The sequence below is a fragment of the Rhinatrema bivittatum genome, chromosome 6 (assembly GCF_901001135.1).
Source record: "Rhinatrema bivittatum chromosome 6, aRhiBiv1.1, whole genome shotgun sequence".
In the NCBI taxonomy this organism is placed as follows: domain Eukaryota; kingdom Metazoa; phylum Chordata; class Amphibia; order Gymnophiona; family Rhinatrematidae; genus Rhinatrema; species Rhinatrema bivittatum.
In genome coordinates this window covers 260,253,159-260,275,531 of record NC_042620.1, presented here as the reverse complement: position 1 = coordinate 260,275,531, position 22,373 = coordinate 260,253,159, and the positions used below count along the sequence as shown (strand labels likewise).

General features: G+C 46.8%; 2 protein-coding genes across 4 annotated transcripts in view; both read left to right on the top strand.

The window, feature by feature from the left end:
• The window catches only part of KCTD13 (potassium channel tetramerization domain containing 13), a 49,812-nt gene extending 42,811 nt beyond the window's left edge, over positions 1-7,001 (top strand). For both annotated transcript variants that reach the window (XM_029606959.1, XM_029606961.1), the window contains exon 7: positions 4,946-7,001. In XM_029606959.1, coding sequence (XP_029462819.1) covers positions 4,946-5,197 — 252 coding nt within the window. In that variant the 3' untranslated portion in view covers positions 5,198-7,001. The remainder of the gene's footprint in view (positions 1-4,945) is intronic.
• Positions 7,002-8,352: 1,351 nt separating this feature from the next.
• On the top strand, positions 8,353-21,184 carry LOC115094180 (zona pellucida sperm-binding protein 4-like). 2 transcript variants are annotated; one of them, XM_029606957.1, is made up of 12 exons: positions 8,353-8,569; positions 9,004-9,116; positions 9,299-9,422; positions 10,417-10,554; positions 10,649-10,833; positions 12,143-12,306; positions 12,936-13,063; positions 13,267-13,456; positions 16,431-16,581; positions 17,061-17,142; positions 20,711-20,845; positions 21,017-21,184. In XM_029606957.1, the coding sequence occupies exons 1-12, from the start codon at positions 8,386-8,388 to the stop codon at positions 21,124-21,126; spliced, it is 1,704 nt and encodes a 567-aa protein (XP_029462817.1). In that variant the 5' UTR covers positions 8,353-8,385; the 3' UTR covers positions 21,127-21,184. The 2 variants fall into 2 exon arrangements, with proteins under 2 accessions (XP_029462817.1, XP_029462818.1); XM_029606958.1 differs by having other exon boundaries at positions 8,354-8,569; positions 12,209-12,306.
• Positions 21,185-22,373: the final 1,189 nt, after the last annotated feature.

The window sequence follows — 22,373 nt, the reverse complement described above, 5'->3', positions numbered from 1 at the left end:
CTCAAAATAACCCTGGATGATCAAGATGTGGATACCTCATTTGTAAGTGGGGTCTCTGAGTTCAAATCTGACAACCCCTCTGTTGCCACATTTGGGTGCTGCTCCTGCTGGCTTTGGAATCTTCTAAGAAGTCCTTGGGGGTGTCCTCCCTGAAGACCTGCCTTTGATCACTGAGGAGAGTGGGAGGTCCTGGATCTGGCTGCAGCCAGAGAGCAAAGGCCTGGATGGAGAATGCTGTGGAATGCCTGATGAGCAGGATGAAGGCATGGGGGCGGGAAGATTCCCGAGTGAATCAGAGGGCTATGTTGAGGAGCAATCAGGACCAGGTACTGGATGATGGTGGGAACTCCCATTACTGGTGATTGTTCCCTCCACCCACCCTTGGGCTTGGGAGGAAGTCACAAGGGGACACTTCTATCTAAATCCTCCAGTGTTAGTCTAATGGATATATGGAAGGTAATAATTTAGACTCTGAATACTGACTGCTCCCATTGCCCAGTTGTGTACATTTAGCAAAGGGGACTGAAACCAAGTTTGGAGAGTGTGGAAACAAGAGTAAGGTGGAGGAAGTCAAATCTCCATCTTGCAGGCCTCCAGTATGGTCCACATAAAGTACAGTTTGCCTCACCATAACAAACTGGAGTTAATGAAGAATGGGACTAGAGCTGGAGCATTGTAGTTGCTTAACTTTCCAAGAACTAGATTATTCTCCGCACGAAAATATTTCAGAGATGTGTTAAAGATCGCTGCAGAAAAAGATGTTGCCCTTTCCAGGGTATATTATATCCATCCAATGAAACGAGGCGTGAATGAAGCAGAAGGGGCAGCGGCCGCTATAATTACGATGGCCAGTTTAAAACCTCTGCTTTCCTGGGACCTGTGCTCACCTGCTGTTCAGAAAGGAGGAGGATTTGCTCCTGAAACATTTTAAGTATAAAGATATTCCCTTTTGGGGTTAGAGAATTCAAATTGTCCTAGATGTTGCCTGTGCTGAGTCAGCTGGTTCTTGCTTTGGGAGCTTTTTTTTCCTTAAGTTCCCATGCCAAGTGTCTCATCTGCCAGCAAGGGCTTAAGGGGCCGTTGCAATACAGTGCGCGCTCAGCCGAGTGCACTGTATAACCCGCTGTCGGACGCGGGTTAAATAGGCGCTAATCCACCCCCTAATGCAATAGGGGGATTAGCGCCTATTTAACATGCGTCCCACGCGGCGTGAAGGAGTTAGCGCTCATCACAGGCTATTACTCATTCACTCCGCATGCAAAAAGATAAATGTGCGTCTCAGATGCACATTTATCGTTCAGCTATTAACGCCTGCCTGGAGCAGGCATTAAAAGCTGAGCACACTTAAAAAAAAAGTACAGAAAAGCAGAAAAAACTGCTTCTCTGTGCTTTTTTTAAAAGTTCAAATAAAAAAGAAAAAAACCTCTGCCGGCCGCTTTGAAGGCCGACGCCGATACGCTTGGTGTAGGGTTTCATAACCTGCCGATTGCAGTATTGAAAATCGACGCCGAGTTTATCGGCGTCTGTTTTCATAACTGGCAGACCGTCAGTAACCGCGGGGTCGCGTTAGCAAGGAGGCGCGACCCCCTAATTTGCATATTGCACGGCGCTCCCCCCTTGCGGGCGCCATGCGTGCATTAAGAAAGCGGACGCCGAAAAGTCAGCACCCGCTTTCCGTGAATAATATTGCATCGGTCCCTATGCTTGTTTTCTTGGACCCTTGGGAGAGATTTCTTTCAGATAAAAACAGTGGTTAAATCATGTTTTCTTCTAGGTGGTTGACTCTCTTTAGATTTTGTGCGTTTTCTTCTTCTTCACCCTCCTCCTCCGTATGATATGGATGTCATGTAATGTGTATAATTGTTTCTTCTGTGGTTTTGTATTTCTTGTGTTTGTTCTTTTTCACATCTCATGATTGCATTTTGTTTAAATGTTTTAAAATCTAATAAAGTTAAAAAAAAAGAAAATCACCCAGTGGAAGGAAGAGTTTCAGGTCTATCATTAGGAAGAAGACTAGAGCCCAATCTTGTGATCTGCCTACTCAATATTTATTTGTTATAGGAGGGAGCTCATGATCCACCTTGTTACCCTATGGGGTAGATTTTATAAAGTGCTCGTGCACACATGGACATACGCCCGCATCCCAATTAAGGAGCAGACTGGGAGGGAACTTCCCTTCCCCTCTCCTCCCCACCCCCTAAACACTACCTTTTCCTTTTTTTTTTTCCCTAAGTTGCGCGGGCCGGCAGCCGGGTCTTTGGGACAGTGAACAATGGTGCCGTCCTGGTCCGACCCCCTCTTGCTCCTTTGAAGAAGCCCAGCACTTGTGCGTGTACTGGGCTTTACTCGTGTGGCCTGGCCCCTTTGAAAATTGGCTCGGCGCGCGCAAAGCCCAGATTTTAGGCGCGATGGGCATTTAAAATCTGGGCTTATACACACAGATTCTGGAGTTATTTTACTAGATTCTCCTATGTTGGCATGGCACGGCTGTGGCCTTAGTGGAACCCTCATCGATGTTGGGCATGTCCTGACCCAGATCGGCAGTACTTCTGGATCTGTTTTATGGACACTGTGTTACTCTGTTTATTGGGTTATTTTAGTAATTCCAGACCCCCAGCCCAGTGTTGTTAATAATAATATTATTATTCATGCTGCAAGGTATGCTATTGCTTCCATATGGAATCATTGCCTTTAAAATTGCCCTTATTGAGAGGTTGACACATTCCTTTACAGGAACACTGGACCTTTATAATACTGTTTGCAGACATTATTGGTTGTGAATTATAAATAAAAGGTTTTAAAAAGGAGAGGGAGGGCCTTGATGATGTCGAATGTTCACAACCAAACATTTCCATGTCCAGTTGTCCGATGTTGTGATTAAAACAAACAGATGGGGTGGGGGAGAGGAGAGAGCATCTCAGCCATAAAGAGGCCAAGAAACGATGCCATCACTACTAAGGTCATTGTGCGCCTACCTGATGCCATTGAAAGACCACCAAGTGTTTGAGTTTGGCTCTCGGAGGCGAAGGTTTGTCTTGTTGCCACCTGATCTGCTGTCAGACATTCCTTGATAGTCTGGTTGTTTGGCTCTCCTGCTATCTGACCCTTGCTGATATATCAGCCTTCTGTTGTAGCTGTTTGCTTCACAAGCATTTCATACAGTAAGTTGTTACACTTCACAAACAGTCTTTATTCTTCTAATAAGGGCTGTCTCTTTAATCAAGGGCCTTCTTGGTTATTCACAGCCCTCTTCTGTGTCGATTGCAGAGCCATCATGGCTTGGGTTGGCTTGCTTCCTGAGCCCAGCGGTTTTGCTGTCTGCTGTCCAGCCCCAGTTGGGTTAGCAGAGCAGGGCACGTTTGAAGTTCTGGCCTGCATCCATCTCAGAATTCTGCTTCCAGGGCCCTCTAAGTCTCAGCTGAGTCTGTTATTCTCCTAACTTTCTCCCTAGGAGCTACTCAAGGCTAGAAAACCCTCTGCAGCACTGGGCACTTGGTTTGTCTGTGTTTCACTTTTGCTGTGTGCTGTATGGGACTTTGTCACTTAGCAGAAAGGATGGTATATGTTCAGGCTAGCTCCGGTCACTGGTCGACAACCAGCTTTGTTATAGCTAAGAGCGCCTTGTACTAGTTTTACCTGCAGGTTGTGGGGGTAGCTCTCAGTTTTCTATCTGTCTGACTGTAAGCCTTAGCTGCTGAATAAATTTGTGTTGCCATTCCATTTGCCTCTTCTTAATCAAGCTGGTTGCCCACACAACAGTTTTGCTATTTGTTTTTTACAAGTTTATCCATTTTAACCTTTAAATTATGAGATGCTTGTCTAGTATACTGTTGTCATTCATTTCCAAAACATACAGCAACCATCTATGCTTTTATCTTTTTAAAGTACAGCAAAACAGAAAGCACAACTAAAGAAACCAGAAAGAGCCAGCGTGACCTGTCCCGTGTGTAGTGAACTTCTACTATTCTGTATGCTCACTCTTTGTAATTTAGCCTGTTTTCCACAGCGTGAGCTCCTGCTTTAGAAGTGGGAATCTGACCCAGGTCTAATTAGTGGTACTTAATGATTGAACCCTGATTTTACCCCTCTTGTACTAAAACTACATGTGATGGAGACCAGGGTTAAACATAAGATGCCCGTGAAAAAGCATGAGCTAAATCTAAAACTAAATGATGATTTGGCTTCTGTTCTTCTTTCAAATGTATATCATTATAGGCAGAGTGGCCAAGACTGAGCCAGTGCTGGTTTTAGCACTACTGCATCTATAGACTTGTTCCCCACCCAAGTCCTTAACGTTTCACGACTATGATAATAGTGGTATGTACCGTGTCTGTGGCCACAGACTTTTGATGATCATGACCCATTATGTGACCATGATTTTCTCGGCAAGATAGTGGGATGATTTGCAATTGCAGCCTACATCACCCAATCTCCTCAGCTAGTTTTCCTATTCAAATACTAGCCAGGCCCAGTCCCACAGCTTCTGAGAGCTGACATGTTCCTGCTTGGTCAGAATGATGTTACTAGAGTCCATTTACATAATGGTGAACTTAACCAAAGCCGGCTCAGCCTGTTCCCCCCTGATGGCCTGGAGTTCTCTTGTAGTTTCCAGGTTGCTGGTTTGTCTTGTGACCCTAGTTGGATACTGTTGTCCACAGAGGGGAGGAGGGATTAAGTCTAGGCTGGCCAGATTAATCCATGTCACCTAAAATGGGCTGTTTCAACCCTGGTTTTGTTTCTAGTACATGCATGGAAATGTGGTACCTGATTTCTCCAGGAGAAACAACACGGCCTACATCTTTCTGCATGCAGTGCGGTAATCCCAGGAGTGACAGCCTCTCCTCAGTGACGTAAAGCCCTAATCCCTGCATTCCTAGCAGCAGGAGTCTTGGAGTACAATAATAAGATCTTGTCTCTATCTCTTTCCCGTTTTTCCCTTGTGCAGGTGGAGTTCCCAGAGGCACGCATTTTTGAGGAAACCTTGAACATCCTCATCTACGAGACACCCCGCGTGCCAGATAAGGCATTGCTGGAGGCCACAGGGGGTGCATCCGGTGGCGGAGGAGGAGGCGGCGCGGCGCACTGTGGGGAAGACGAGGATGGACGGGAGCAGCGGAGGGTTCGGAGGATCCACGTGCGACGACACATCATGCATGACGAGCGGACCCACGGCCACCAGTCCGTTTTCAAAGATTGAAGAAAAGATCTCCCCCCCCCCCCCCCCCCATCCCTTCCGTGTGACACACCTTGCTCAGCCTTCCAAACCCTGGCATTTCCACTCGGTCACTGCAGGGGCTTGGAGGGAATCTACTAGAACCTCAGCCTTATTAATGCCAAAAGCCTTCTTCCCCTCGTCCAACTCGCCATCTCTGATACCAAACTTACTGGCTCATTGAACTTTCCCTTTCTCCTCAGTTGCTGCACACTTTTCTCCTCCTGGCCTAACAAAGCTGTCGTCCGTGCACGTGGGTGATCTCACTAGCACTGAAGGGAAGACGTTCTGTTTTGTTTCACGCAGGCGGTTTGTCCAGGTTCTCTCTTAGATGTATTCTGATCACCAGGGCTGACCTGAGGGAGGGGGTGTGAGGCCCAGGGCAAATAAACAGCGGTGGGGCTCTGGAAAGTTAATGCGCATGGCTCTGCCCCCACGCTGATAGGAAATTATAGTGTTGGGGATGGGGGGGGGGGGGTACCATGGTAGTGTGGGGCCCATGGTAGGCACCCCCTATTTGCTGCCTCCTGTTAATTAGGAAATCTTTTTTTTTTTGAGGGAAGAAGTTGGTGAATAAAAAAAGAAAAGGTAATTGATGGGACTCTGTAATCACTCAGATTGCAGGTACAGACATTATAGAAAACTAACTGATGTGACTGCGTTGGGGCATATACCAGGGCTGCAAGAAGCAGACGGCCCCTTCCACCCCCAAAACAGTCTTTTTGATTAAGAGAAAGAGTAACACTCTGACATTTCTTTCTGTAACTGAACTTTCTCTCGGAGAGGAATGTATTTTAAATTTGGAGATTTTTAAATGGGAGAGGTTCGTGTCCATGTTAGAGGGATTTACCTCTCTTTCTCTAGGGATGTTTAGGGTAGGAGAATCCCCAAAGGAAGCCTTGCCCACTGTTTAAGAGCCATTAAAAATGATGCAGAAGTAAAACTTGTGCAAAATGCAGGCAGTACTTGTTTTTTTGCACAAAATTTTGCTCATGCACGATTTATTTTTCCTTCCAGAAGCAACTGGGACCTAAATCCTTAGGCAAAATATGTGCCATTTCAAAACTGCAAGCAAAATAGCTTGCAGGCTTTTTCCACTTTTTTGCCTAAAACTTAAATCTAACCCAGGGATGGGTGCAAATGCTGAGCTGTAAATACTTGAATCTGGCTGCATGGCTTCCTCCCAAGTTGTGTGTGTTGGGAGGGAGTATACTTTTGTATTTACTTTGTTATCTTCTGAACCTCTTTGTTTGCTACTTTATTTGTGGTCCTAGTGTTTAATATGCGATTAACCTCAGAAGTCCAATTCAGTTGGGTCTAACAGGGGTGATGGGATGGAGTGTGCCTGTGTGTATAGTCGTAGATGCTTGAGCGGCGGTCTCCCAGAGCTGCGTGGAGAGATTGAAGACAGCAGGAGCTGCAAAAACAGGAAACCATAAAAAGGGAATAAAATGCAGAGGCAGGAGGATGTGGCAGGGATAGGGAAGGTCCTCTTAAAAAAAAAAATAATACAGTTTAGAATAGGTACGAGAGAAGAGACATGGAGAATGTTCAAAAGCTGCATGACATAGCTATGAAGACCAAGATCCATTTTCCTTCTTTAATACAATGGGTTTTATTTATTTCTAACTTGTTTCTCTCTGGCTCAGTTCTCAGGCTGCACCTCTGCTGGTGTAATTTATTACTACTCAATGTTTTTCTGTTAAGTTATTGTAATAAAAGGCGCAGTGAATCCTCTCAAGATGCTGCAAAGTTTCTTAACAATAAAAAAAAATTTGCAATAGTAAAACTGCTTGTAGCTTTGTTTAATGCTGGTGATGGAAACTCACGTTAGTTTATGTACAGAATGTTTACAATGACGGTGCAATCTTCCCTTGGCACATATGCAGCTCTGGTGATGCACTGTGAACTATGGAAGCCAGGGTTCAAATCCCATTGACACTCCTTTGGCAAGTCACTTCACACTCTGTTGCTTCAGGTACAAATTTAAGTCCTGCATTAGCCTTTCTCCCATTCTGTGTCTATGGGAAAAATGGTTAGTACATAAGAAATTGCCATGCTGGGTCAGACCAAGGGTCCATCAAGCCCAGCATCCTGTTTCCAACAGTGAACAAACCAGGCTACAAGTACCTGGCAAGTACCCAAACACTAAGAAGATCCCATGCTACTGATGCAATTAATAGCAGTGGCTATTCCCTAAGTAAAATTGATTAATAGCCATTAATGGACTTCTCCTCCAAGAACTTATCCAAACCTTTTTTGAACCCAGCTACATTAACTGCACTAACCACATCCTCTGGCAACAAATTCCAGAGCTTTATTGTGCGTTGAGTGAAAAAGAAAGAGTAAACGAGGGCCTTAGATTATAAATCCTGTACAGAGTGGGAAATTCCCGAATGTAATCCACTTTGGGGTGTCACAAAAAATGGAATATAAATACATTACGTCATGCTCGGCAGTACCCCCTGCCATTCTAGTACTGAGACCTATGCACAGCACTGCCAATGCACCTCATTCCTGCCCTGCTGCACTCCCAGCTATTTCAGAATTGAGACCCACACAGCTCTGGCAATGTACCTCAGTCCTGCTCTGCAGCATGCCTGCTACTCCAGTACTGAGAAACTTCACACCTCTGCCAAAGCATTCTGTCTTGATCCCTTCTAGTATGCAGATTCCCCCCCCATATCTAACTCTACTAACACACCTCAATTCTGCCTTGCTGCACTTCTTACTCTGCCAATACATCTTAATCCTGCCCTGAAACACCCCTGCTGTTCTAGAATTGAAATCCACACATGCAGCTCTGACAACATACCTGAAGCCTGCTTTTCAGCAGTTCAGTGCCGAGACCTACACCAATGCCCCTCAGCACACTGTGGCTATTTTAGTACTGAGACCCAGAGCCTCCCCCTAAATGACATTTGGAATTATTAAATCTAGTTAGCAGTCAGAAGCATTTTTGTTTTTGGAACGGCCAAGCTAAGAGGGGTTAAATAAATTAACAAAGCCGCTTACGGCAGGGAAATGTTAGCCCGGGGGAGGGGCGCCCTGCTTTGCTATCCCAGCTGAGGTTTAATGAAGTAATTAATAATTAGGTGGCTGATTGGCTTCTGGTTGGCCTGCTGATAAACCCCTGAGGCTGGCCTAGCCTTTCCTTTTCCTGAAGTGGGATAATGCAGCGGGGTGGGGGGTGTCTGAGGGGCTGGCTCCCCTGCCTGGGGTTTTTCTCATGGGCTGGGCTCTTGTGTGCACCCTTTCTGCTAGTTGGGGGTTCTGTAGCCCCCATGTTCCACTGCTACTTGGGATATGTGGAGCTTCTGGTACCGGGAGGCCCCAAGGTTAATGTATCTGTGTTAGGTAAGCTTGGTCAGAATTACTGTTCAAGTATGTGTTCTTCACCTTGTCGATCTTGTTTAAAATGACTTTACAAATAACTTACTACTTTTGGGTAACAAAAACTTCTGGGCATATAAATATTCCTTTTTGAGGGGGGAGATGATGATTTTATGTGCATAGGACTTCTAGCTTTCCCATCTTAGCTGTTTATATGGGTTAAATCAATGTAGAAAAGCTTTGCTAAGCATGTGTAACTTTGGGTCTCTATCCTCTTACATAAGGTAAATAGATAAGGTGTTCTTATTGGGTTTTGCTCTACTAACAGCTTCTTTAGGATGCAGGGACTCCATACCTGCATCTCAGGAGGGCCTTTAAGCTTGCTCTTTTATCCCAGGTCTGTGTTTCTGCCGTGCACAAAGCTTCCAAGTCCGTACTCCCTCTGTCTTCTCCTGCAGATTCTAAGGGGACGGCCCATAATATGGGGCAGAGCTGCGAGTATAACCTGACCATGGATTTGGATGGCACCTCTGTCTTCATGCTGGCTTACCGAAGATGCTTCCACACCATTGTAAGATGCAAGGGGTGCCTTGGGGAAAGAGGCCAGGAATTGAAACTGGAGAGGCAGTAGGGCTTGTACTCTTCTCTGTCCCTTAACCCTATTGTGCTCCTGGGTGGGGTTTACGAGTGACTGCAGTTGAATGATGCAGCTGTGGCTTTGTTTGACTTTCACCATGTGGCTTTCTCTTCTAGATCAATAATGTCTTCACCATGAGGTTCCAGGTTTTTTCCTATGATAGCTATGGCCATTCTCCTCCTACCCAGTTAACTGTCTCCTGCCCTGTCCCAGATCCAAAAAGGGTTCTGGGAACAGAAAGTAAGTGGGGAAATTATCCTACCCTCTAATTTCCTTCTTGCGGCTCAACTTAGAGCTGAGGTTGGGGTCATGGCACCAGGGGTCCTCGCCTGGGGATGTCTTTCCTATTTTAATAGACCTTTTGCTCAGTCTCACCCCCACTCTTCTAGTCTTGGTATTGCTACAGGGCTCCTTCCAGAGCCCTGTATCTTATAACAACTCTCTAACTGAAGCAGAAATAAGCTGTTAAACAATAGCTGGCACAAACTTTTCTCTTTTGTATGCCAATCACCAATGCACAAACAACTTCACTGTTTCTATTTAAAATACTTTCCCTTCCTCCAAGACTACACCCTGTATCTCATTATTATGAAACAGATGTGAAAACATGTGGGTCCCACATCCGTAGGCTGGCTACTCTGGCATTCTGCATCATGGGCTCTAAATCAATCAGTAAGGTATGACCCCCAACCTTGTCCCTAGGGGCTATGAGCATTGTCTCTCTAGCATCCTGCAGCCAACTTGAGGGTACAGAAGGCTCTTATCAGGGACCCTCCACATGGCAATGCACAGCCCTTAACTTCTGGGGGTGGTGAGCACTAAGCTGGGTCCTTCTGAAAAGGAGCAGTCATCCAGTGGTTCTGAAAACCTGATGGCAGTTCATAATTCCTACTTGACTACGGTCTGTGTGGTCCAGTGCCTTTGTTTACCCAGCACTGTCAGAATGTAATGTCATAGCTCCTTGAGCTACTAATAAAAAAAAAAAAAGCATGAGTCAAATCTAAATAAACATTCCTAATCCTAGGTAAATGTCTAATGGCTTGTCATTAGCTCTTCTGTCCTGTTGCCCCCACCCCCCCTTCAGGTGGCTGCATGCCTTGCCGAAGTGTTCTTCTAAATGGTGCTGGGATCCAGGTGTGGGGAGTGGTGGTTCAGGGTTGGATACCTTCTCTAGAGGTCTAACCATACATTTTACCCTAAATATACTAATTCTCTTTACTTTCTCTCTTCTCAGTGCACCTCTCCTGCTCCGTCCCTTCCACAAGACAGCTGAGGTGTGGACCCCCAGGTGCCTCCTGGGAGCAGTGTCGGGATGCGGGCTGTTGCTATAACTCCCAGGAGACGGAGAGTAGTTGCTTCTATGGGAAGACAGGTAAACCCTCCCTGAAGTCTTTAATATAGCGGGGTGGGGGGAGAGAATCTAGCCTGAAATATCTTAACTGCAATATATCCTCCTCCTTCTGTAGGCTGCTCGCCCGGGGGAGAATTTGTGGTGGTGATACAGAAGGAGGTTGTACATCCTTTCCTGGATCTGACCTCCCTCTACCTGCGGGAGATGCTGTCTGATCCCCTGTGCCAGCCGCTGTTGTCCCGGACCCGGGACCTTGCAGTCTTCCACTTCCCCCTCTCTGCCTGTGGCTCTGTGGCAAAGGTAAGGGGGGGGGGGGGGGTCTTCCAAGGGTAGGGCGCACACTGCAGGGTTTGTGTGTGTGTGCAGCTGTTTGGACTCCCAAGCTCATGTCATTTGTGTGCCTACTACAGAGTATATACCTAGGGTACCTGAATGTAACTTGCCTTGTGCTACAATAAAAACAAAAGCTAAACACAGCTAAATAAAATGATATACAAAGCTTGGAGTGAAGGTACTGGTGTCCTGCCAGTCTAACATCATAGCTGGCTCTTGCATCAGACTGCAAAACACCTGTATTTCATCTTCAATTGTTACTGCAGTAACTTCTCTTTGACTTTAAGCCAGTAAAGTGTGTAGGAGACTCTGGAGCAGTCTTGTGCACAATTCTGTCACGGAAAGCTGTAGGCTGACGAGGAAAAGAGCAGTCTGCACTGTGGCTGTTCTAGGACTATGCCAGCCACCTTTAAGTCTGCTCTTGGAAACTCCCTGCTCAAGTTGCAGGGAGTTAGAGAACCCACAACAGTGGCACAATGTGGGCAGAGGAAAGGCTGCGTCTAACCCCCACCCACCCTTCCCAATTCATTGCAGTCTCACACAACGTCCGATAATAGTTTATTGTTGGAACAATAAATGGCTGCAGCCCATCAATATGATTAACCAGCAATAAATAACACAATATTAACATAGTTAATAAATTGCTATGTTTTACTAACGTTTTGTGACCAGCAAGCACCCCCCCCCCCGCTTCTGGATGCCAAGCATGTAAGTCCGCGGAGGCGTGCACACCCCTGGCCGTAGAAGCCGGGCAGCTGCCACTTACACCTGCCTGTTAAAGCCATAGCATCATTGCCGGCGACCCGACCTCAGCATTCTCCTCTTCCTCCCTCTTGGCCATTGAAGCATCGAGGGACTGTGCCTGCTCTTAGTCAGCTTGCCCAGTCCGAGCCACCTGCTCGATCCTCCTAAATGCGGGGGGGAGGGGTGGTGTCACTCTCGCAGGTCACCACGCACACAACACCAAGGGCTGCAACAGGACCCAACGTTTTGACCCTCAACTCTAGCTACTCTATCCTGGGTGGGAGGGGACGAAGCCACGCCGACGGTATCTGGCCGAAAAGGGGGCCGCCCACGCTGGGGTTCTCCTTTTCACCGGGTGCCGCCTCCCCCTAGGACTAACCACCTTGCCTTCCACGCCCGATTGTGCCCTGTTTCCTAACGGAGTCGTGGGCTCTTTAATAACATTAACTTCTACCTATATCAACAGTCGTGCTAAGTTAACTTCTATGTCTGACCTAAGGGATTCTCCCCTATGGCTCAAAACTGAGTCTAGGTGATCCAGAGCCTCTCTCCATGGTGGAAAGGACTATCTTCTAGACTGATCCTGTTCTTCCCTCAGTTGGAGGGATCGGATCTGCTCTATGAAAATGTGGTCTTTGCCTCAAGGCAGGTCCTGAAAGGGCAACGAGGGAGCATCACCCGGGATAGCGCCTTCAGGTAAGATCAGACTGAACATGTTGCCCTGGTTACTGTAAGTCCCTCCCCAAAGAATAAAAGGTGTCTTTAATCATGATCTTCTCTTCAGCTGTCCCTGCTGTATCTGTGCCTTACAATTATCCATGTGGTACCTCCCAAGGGTTTTTGTTAGCACACCCCTTCCTCTCCCACCTCCAGATCTATTGGGAGCAACCAAGTAAAGAATTTAGAATCTTTTTTTAAATCTTGGAAAATAAATAAAATTAGAACATAAAAAGGATCGCATGTTGACTTGCTGCCCACAAGGTTAACATTTTTCGTTAGAAAAATAGCAAAATTTAGATGGGTATATGGCATCTTTTCCACATGCATTAGCATCTTGTTCCCTGGAAATGGTCTGCTTTTTTAAAATGCGACTTGTATGTGCCATAACTCTAGTCCTTTCTCCAGGGTGTTTGGAATTCAATGTGTGGACTGTCCTCAGTTAAATGGCTTGTGACCGTTAGCCGGCTGTGCTGTATCGGCTGTAGAAGTCACACACCCTGAGCTTTGCATTTCAATTCTATGCAGAATCTGAGTGAAAATGCACTAAGAAGTAGATGGACACCTGTCCCACTCTTCGAAATTTTAACTTTTTCACCTCCTTGCAGCCTTGCTGTGCACTGTAAGTACACAGGAACCCACGAGGTGGGACTGAACGCCTCCGTGCTAACCGTTGCACCCCCTCCCCCAGCCACCAACCGAGGGATCCTACAGCTGGAGCTGCGGATTGCTAGAGGTAAGCAGTATGATGGCTTTGCACAGTGCACGTCTGCTGATGGTGCTCTGGAGAGCTGAGACTTGTTTTTATCTCTGGAAGCAGTTTTTGTTTGAGGTGATGGTTTGGAAGCTACTGTCACAAGTCTTGATGGTGTTCGATTCTCGTCTTGCATTTTCAAATAAAACTTTTTCCCATGTTGGGTGTTCCCTCTGGATCCACAGATGAGAGCTACTCCACTTGGTTTCAGCCCCAGGATTACCCACTGGTGAAAACCCTGCGAGATCCCCTCTATGTAGAAGTGCGGGCCCTCTCCCGTGAGGATCCTTCCATCGTGCTGCTGCTCGATGACTGCTGGGCCACCCCACACGCAGACCCTTTTGCTGCTGTGTTCTGGAATCTCCTTGTACAGGGGTAAGGGCATGCGTATCCTCTCTTCCATTTGCCCCCTAGGCCACCCCTCCCCCAGTGCCCGATGTAGTTTGTCAGATGGTCCCTTACTGATGTCATCCCTTTATGACCTAAATTTCCAGGGCACATAACACAGAACGTTGCCAAGTCCCCAGGTCTGCCAAACTGGGCTTTGGTTTGAAATGCTCTGGTAGGTTTTTAGTATAACTTCTGCCAGTGAGCAAACAGGACTCATTCTTGCTGCCAGGTTTCGGGGGGGGGGGGGGGGTGTAATGGTGACTAAAAGGGAAGATGTCAATGCCTCTTTCCATGGTGAGACCACACATTCAGTACTGACTGCAATTCTGATCTCTGCATCTCAAGATATAAATGCACTGGAGAAGGGACAGAGAAGGGCAACCAAAATGATAAAGGGCATGAAATGGCTAAAGAGGGTAAAGCTGTTCTTGGAGAAGACAGCTAAGGGGGGAAATGAAGGTCTACAAATGAGGACTAGAATGGGGAACTATGAATGTTTACCCTTTCATATAATAGGACTAAGGGGCACTCCATGAAGTTAGCAAGTAGCACATTTAAAACAAATCTTAGAATTTTTCACTCAAAGCACAGCTAAGCTCTGGACTTCATTGCCAGAGGATGTGGTTAAGGTAGCCAGCTTAACTGAGTTTAAAAAAGGTTTGGAAAGTTCCTGGAGAAGTCCATAAACTAAAGTTGACTTGGGGAATAGCCACTGCTTATTACCGGCATTAGTAGCATGGGATCTATTTAATGTTTAGGTACTTGTCAGATACTTGTATCCTGGATTGGCCACTGTTGGAAACAGGATGCTGGGTGTGGTTGGACCCTTGGTCTAACCCAGTATTGCAACTTATGTTAACATGATGGACCCTCTGGTCACATCACCAGTAGGACCTGGTTGAACCCTTTTGTTCAGCTAGAGAGAATAGGTTAGAGTAAAGGGAGGATCCATTCAAATACAGCCCCTCTTGTTGGGGGTCTGGAATACCCAGCCCACTTGAAACAATTTATATCTGAGCCCTTGCTACAGCTTGAGGCAGTCCGTTTAGGTTAGCACAGAGTGCAGAGGTGTCGAGTTAATTTTGTTTTACAGGCCCAGTTGGTGAAGGCAGGATCTGTCTGGGGAGTGCAATCTACAGTGATCAACTGATCTTGAGCAGGCAACAGCTGTGCATGCACCCTCCCCCCCCCCCCTTGCCCTGTTGCGGGTTGGAGCAAATATTAATGTAACCACACCTCGGTATACTCTTTGGGGCAGGAACCCTGATTAACTTGTAACTCCTTCTTCCCAAGGTTTGAATTCTCTGGACTGGGGGAAGAATGGATTGGCTCTTCCAGTACACAACCTGCCTTGAGTTCCCTTTGGTCTGTTTGGGGTTTTTTGAGACTCTTATTAGACACCTGGGCTCGTCTTACACATGGGATTGGGGAACCTTGCGTGTGAGCTGCCCAGCAGGGATAGGGAAGAAACACCCCTGAAGAGGTGGTGACCTGCTGTAAGGAGGGGACTCCGCTGTCCATTTCTCTTTGGGGAAAGGACACTTGTTAGAAGATCCAGGAGGAAGATTTTGGCTGCCCCTTCTTTCCTGTTAGAGGCAAGAGAACTGCTTGTTTCAGAGAGGGTCCCGCACATAGAGGATCCAGAGTATTAGAATAGCCGAAGGTCAAGGAGATCTGAAGACCTGCTATAACCATGAGTAAATGAAATAACATCGCTGGGGGGCACCCATCCAATGTTCACCACCCTGGGGGGGAGAGAGGATTTACTCTGCCGTAGACTTTGATATCTGCCTGGAAGGAGCTTTGACCTTCCTAAAGACCCTGCCCATTTGGGAGGTCCACTTTATACCTTAATCAAAGAAGTGGTGCCTCCCTTGCCCTGCCATAAGGAGTCCTGCACAGACGGAAGAGGCTGTAAAGGAACTGAAGGGATTTGTGGTGCTGCAGTTTGACGTTCATCGGTGCTTAACAGTAAAGCCTTCTATTTTGGACACTAAGCAAGTGGCTCCAGAGTTTTTATTTCTGCACTCGCAACAGAGGGACAGCATCCTCCCTGGGGGGAATGCATAAAGAAACTACCCCTGTCACGTCGGGACCTGAAAGGACTCCTTTCTTCCCCCAGTCCAGAGCATTCAAACCTTGGGAAGTAGAAGAGAGGTACAAGAGTCAGTTGGGGTTCCTGCCCCAAAGAGTATACCGCGGGTGGGGTTACATTAATATTTTCTCCAACCTGTAACAGTGCAGGGGGGGATAGTGCATGCATGGCTGCCGCCTGCTCAAGTTCAGTTGATCACTGTAGCTTACCCTCCCCAGACTAGGTACATACCGTGTGCACAGCCTCACCCCAAACCCTTACATTCAGGATCCTAACCTCTCAAATGGACCACATCATCCTGTGATTCACTGGATCCCTTCACTAGGATATCAAACTCTTCCTAATTTGTAAACACCATTTCTGGTTCCCTTTGCCTGCAAGATGCTTCCCTGCTGAGATCCAAATGCCTACTTGCATGACATCTAGTAACACCAACATTACACTTATCCAGCAATCCTGGCAATAGGAAGCACGAGGGATTACAAGAGAAGTGCCCAAATCTAGTTATCACACTTACTAAACATAGAAGGTGAAGCTTCAAACACCAACCCTTAAAAATGCCAGGCAAGTCAATGAGAGCCTTTGAATCTTGACTTTGGTCCTTAAATCGGAGCGGTCTGAGAGCAGTGGTGAATTAAGCTGTGCTCCCACCCACCCCCCCCCCCCCACTGCTTCTCTACTCTCTACCTTTCTGCCTCCCTTGAAGCTTGATGAATTACATTGGAGGGATGAACTTTTATTTTGATGGGATCCACTTTAAAGATGGCTTCCAGAGCTCCTTTGATTTCCTCCCATAGATTTGACTCCACCTGCAAAAAATGCTAGTAGTGTAAATAGGTTTTTGTCTCTACCCTCTTCTCCCAGGTGTCCTTACACGGAGGATAGACCCTACCAGACATTGCTCCATGTGGTGTCCGCATCCCCTGACCTCCCGTTTCCTTCCCATCACAAGCGTTTCCAGGTGAAAACCTTTGTTTTCCTGGCCGACACAGCTGCCCGACCTCCGAGCCACGAGGTAAGGCTGTTTTCCTGGTTTCATCTAGCTAATGCTCTGGCAACCTAAAATGTTTGGCCTTCGTAGACCAAGGGTCTGGCTCAGTTGCTATTTCCTTGTGCCATTACTTTAATCCTTGGCTTCCCTTCCCCCATGTCTGTAGTCGTGGTGGCTTTTTTTTTTTTTTGTTTAATTTCCCTGCCTCATTGGATGACCTTGCTCCTTCTCTGGAGCAGCGTAGTCTGGGTATCTGAAATCCTGTTGCCAAGCAAGCAATGGCTGCACCCTGATTCTGAGGTGCTGAGAGATCTTAACATTACTTTGGCTTCTAGCTGAAAGGTACATAAAATAAAAATCTAAGGTTTAATCCTGCTCCTTGGCTAGTAAGGAAAATTGCACAAAAACTTAACTCTAACACTGGACTTGCCTCCTTATCCTGGCCTGAAGTCTCTGGAAGTGCAGAACTATTGGTATATATATATATTTTTTTTTTCCTTCAGGTTTATATCCACTGCAGTGCTGCCATCTGCTACTCCTCCCGTAATGAGACCTGTCTTCAGCAGTGTCCTGCCAACTTTCCTGGTAAGTGCCAGTTGGGTGAGGAGTGGTACACAGCTTTCCTTGTTCGGAAATGGCTCTGCCATGGAACTGAAGTAAGGTGCCTTGTGACTGGACTGCATTCAGCCTCTCCTGCCTTGCTCTGACCTAATAAGCTATAAGGGGTGGGATGAGGACTTGATCTTTACCATTCTTGTTTTGGAGTTAGGACAGCAGAGCCAATAGGCTGACCCTGATACTTTGATCCTGTTTGGCTCTTATTTGCACTCTTTCCTAACTAACTTCCTGTTCCTTTAAGCTTCTAGTTCAAACAGAGCTTTTCTCCTGCCTATGGAGCCCTGAGCTTCCAACTGTGCAGGGTTACAGCCGGCCAGGCCATCGAATTGAAGCAAAGTGATTTCAGATAGAGAGGAGACCTCTGGGATGGGGAGGGGGAAGAGGATATGGGAGAGGGAAGTAAGACTCTGAAATGAGGAGGAGGCGGGAGTTGGAGTAGATTCCAGGATCTGGGAGAGAGAATCCCAAGATCAAGGGTGGAAAAGAGGGAGGTCACCCTGCCATGCTCCAGTCCTGTTTCACCTTGCATCCACTCCCTACCATCCCACCTGATATCACATACACATGGCATGAACCCCGTTCCCCCCTCAAGCACATGCTCCCCAGCTTCTCTTCTCAGCCTTAGTCTCCTCAAAATACCTCTTTGTTCTGTTCCTGCATGTTCCCTGGAGGTGAGGGGCTGGATCAGGAAACAGTGTGTGCTGCAGAGCTGAAAGGCAGCAAATCTTCAGCCAGCCTGTTGGCCCCCCTCAGATTTCTGCTACCCTAGGCACAGGCCTAGTGTGCCTATTGACAAATCCAAGCCTGTCCCTTGCAGTAATAATCCTTAACCGGGGTCACACAGGATTCCCTTCCCCAAAACCCTGCAAGTGTGATCCCTAAGCTTTGCCACTAGATGTTGCTGTTGCACTGTGACTGAGGCACATGCTTGCTTTCCCTGGCCAGGCGGCAAACATTACTACTGCAGTATGGCCTTTTTTCTGCCCAGCCCAGAGAACGAGACCCCCCTCCCCCCCCCCCACCTGGGTCCTCTGCATGGTAGGACACAGCACTGCTACTTGGGGGCAGGTGTTAGGCACTCTAGGCAAGCCTTTAGCCTTGTGTCCCCTCCCAGCCCTCACTGGAGATTTGATAAACTGTCATGATGACCTCTCCTATCACCCCTCCCAGAACACTCCTTTAAAAGCACATAATTGGACATCATACTTGGTATATACAACTTTATTTTATACATAATACAATGTTTCAGAAATCATGTCTGGTCCTCTTGCTAAAAACCCAAATTAAAAACTATAAACAAAATATTGTGTTGGTTGAAGATAACCTTTGAAATGGCTGGATGGGCTGAACTGAGATTTCTTACTAACTTGCAGGCCGATACAGTAAAGCACAGCCATGGTTACCCTGTTTCTAACCTGCTTTCTACCCATAATTTGGCCGCATAAGCCTAACCCACGATTCACTATCCGTTTTTACCAATCTTTACTGCTGCTTTAAATCAACGCGTATCCCTTTCCGCCCGCGGCATGTATATATGTAAACGATCGGATTAGCTATTCCCTCCCATACAGTAATGTACGGCCCAATTATCGCCTTCTTAACCAACTGTTTTGCCGAGTCTTTAACCTGCTAATTTACTGCCTACCCTGGCGTTAGAGGGATGTGACAGCAATAGGCAGGCTCCGGTCAAATAAGTGGGTGGGTTTGAGCAAGCGAGTAACATGGTTTGGCCTGGTTCTCCTACGCTCGGGCATCGGGGATTGCCAGTCCTCTCTCTCCTCCCCTCCTGAAGCAAGGCGCAGGGCGAAAATAGACTCGACATGTTAAAGCAAATAAAAATTGTAACAAAAGTAAACTTACTGCATGCTTCCAGCAGCCCCTGCCTCCCGGGGGCAGCTGGCGGCGAAAGCGGCTTCCAGCAGCCCCGCCGGCGAAGGTGCATGAACGCACGTCCAATTTGGGTGCTCAAGCAGTAAAGGCGCATGCGCGCACGCCATGACCTCTGACATCCATCCGGGCGCTCAGGTCATGGCATGCGCCTTCGCTGCTTGAGCGCCCAAATTGGACGTGCGTTCATGCACCTTCGCCAGCGGGGCTGCTGGAAGCCGCTTTTGCCGCTGGCTGCCCTGGGATACTGTATAGGCGCTATATAGCGCTGTATAGGCGCAGGCTGCACCCAGGATACTGTGTAAAATGGATTGCGCTTCATGGACGCGGCTTGCATTTGTATGCCATTTAAATACTGTATCAAGCGGTATGTGATCCAAACTGTGCGTACGGCAAATGAGCAGGCACCCGGCACTGCCACACTTTTTTTTTCTTACGTGCCCTTACTGTATCAGCCTGATACATAGAAAAATCCAAATTCTGTTACTTCAGTAACATGTTCTTCTAACAGACATTTTGTGAAGGAATGCGAGACTAGAAGTTACTCAACCTATCTAGCCAACCTGCCATATCAAAGTGGAGCTAACTCTTTAACCCAGAACAGCAACAATCCTGCCTAGGAAAAGGGAACACTAAATTCCTTATTAAATACTATACACAGGGCTACAAGGCCATACGCATTGTAGAAATACATGAGGCCCTTACAATCTAATAAAGATGGAAGCCATTTTCTCGTTACTCAGTAAAGTAACAACCCTGCCAAAAGCACATATCACACCTATTGGGAAAAAATAACCTACCAGACCAAAACAGATCCCTATACAGAAAATACACATTAGCAGAATACTTTGCCTCAGACACATCCTTGAACACACGGATCTTCACCAAATAACATTCTGGGACTACAAATTAGAAGTATAAATGTGACACTGAATTCTTGGCTCTTATCCATTCCAGCTTTGCTGCTGCCTGATAGGGGGGGAGAACAGGAGGAGAGGGGCTGTCAGAAGCAGCTCTTCTGCTTCAGCCTCACCCCCTTCTCCCTCCTGGTCCTGTACCACAGGCTAAACCCTGGGAGCAAAGCTGAAACTCTGGTCCTGTCAGGTATACATACAGTACAATCATGGCTGTTGTTTTTTTTTTGGTGCCAACCTACCGCACCAAAATAAGCATATCCATGATAGTCAACACTGCTGCTGCCACTAAGCAAACAGGCTGGCCCTTCATGTCTATAAACAGCCTCCCTTGGGCTGGTGACCCATCTTGTCTTTCCTGGAGAGTTCCTGTTCTAAATCTTGAACAGACTTGTTGGAGGGATTCAGACTCAGATGAGTCACAGACTTTGTGCAAAGTTTATATTGATTCCCCCTGGTTCTTTCCAGTTATCCTTGGGTTTTTTTTGGGGGGTGGGGGTCAAGCTTGTGAGGGCAAAGTAGTCAGTGTCATGAACATTTGAGGAGTTGTGTTTAAACAAGATCTGGAATGGTGGCAGCTGTATGGGGGAGACATGGGTAACTATTACTAGATAGAAGAATGAGTAGAAATGGGCCTGGATGCATGACCCCAGCCTTTAGTCTGCATGACTGTAAGACACTGCACTACACCTTGACATCTGACTGAAGCAGGATTTATCTCCTTCCGTTCTGAGGTGGCAAGAGGCGGAGAGGACGTGCTTCCAGGCATGGCCTAGAAGAAATGGTGGTGTCTTCTGGCCCCTTGACTTTCCCGATGCTGAGACGGATGGAGCTAGATTCCCTAGGCAGGGAAGAGCTGCGGGATGCAGGTGAGGATATAGTACACTGCTTATCAGAATAGAAAGGGAGCCAAGCAAGGTGCTACTGTCCTAGCTGCAGCCCAGGGGAACAGGGAGAAGGTGGTGCTTGCAAGGCACAAGGGTACTGGGATGGGAAGGGGCAGACATGTGCTGTCTTCAGTCTGTTCTTGTTCTCCACAGGATCCTCCGTCCACGCTGCCTCTGTTACACAGGTCCTGGGAATGGTGGTGTGTGTGTTGCTGCAGCACTGGCCTGCTTTTCTCCTTTTTGGCAAGTTCCAGCAGATCTAGAACCAGTCCCATTTAGTGTGTTGGAGAATTTTTTCAGTAAAACTTGCTCTATATAGAACTAATTTTTGTGTCTTTGTTCTTTCCCCATGCTACAGTGCTTAAAATAAGACCAGACACTCTGTACAGTTACTGCTTTTGCACATCATGGTAACTAATATGATCATGCCAGCAGTGCAAGGTCCAATCTTCAATACTGGATGGATACCAGTTCTTGCTTTATTTCCTGCCCCTAGCTTGTTGGGTATGTGCTGTTACCTGTACGCTATCTAAATCTCACAATGGAAACAGGAGCTGGTAATCCAAATCTTCCACTAACTGTGCCATTGTAAATGGTAGTGTGTTCGGTGTAGACACATTTCCCATAAATGAGTTTTTAACAGTTTTTTTTTTTCTATTCTAACACTCCCCCCCCCCCCCCCCCCCCCCCCCCTGTCCACATAACATCAGGTTATTCAACCTAACAAGTTTTCCCTCATCTTGCTATGTATGTTCATACTTCTATAACACCAAGAAAGCAGTTAAAACTTAAATTTGCTGTATATCTTCTGAAAGGTGTGGATGTCTCCTGAACCTTGTCTGTTCTTGTCATTACAAATGCTGCAAGCTCAGATCATCCCGATTTCTCACAAGTACTCTTATGTCTAACCACAGTTCTGATAACTAGACTAAGGGGGGAGGGGAATCTCTAAGACCAATATCCTAATCAATCTTGTCATACCTTTTGAGTTTGCCACCTAATGCACAAAAAGCAAAGCTTTTTGCATGGGAACATTGTTTTCCTGTGGTGAGTGACAAGGGAAATGGTAGTGTTTCCCTGTCACATGTCATAGAATGAATCCCAAATGACAGCTGCATAAAAACCTAGAACAAAGAGAATTTAATATTTAAGTTTGATGTCCAATTGTGGTTTTTATACAGGATTGTTTGGGGGAGAAGGTGAAGCTGCCAATCATGATCAAATTTAATTATAAATATCTTGGGGGAAGGGATGGCTTATGGGCCCTTGGCCCGGATCTGTTAAATACCTAGCAGCACTTCTGGAGTCCAGCTCCACGCTACAGTTTTCAGTCATCTAATTGCCCAAACGCTGGGCTTTTCCCAGCAAACCCTTCTGAATCTCCTGAAGACAAATCCAGATCAGTCTGAGGCTGCCTCAATGTAAACCATCCTGTGGCCTCACCAGCAGGGCAAAGGCCTCTGGTCAAATTCCATCAAATCACCTCCCCTCCCCATACACCTGTTCACAA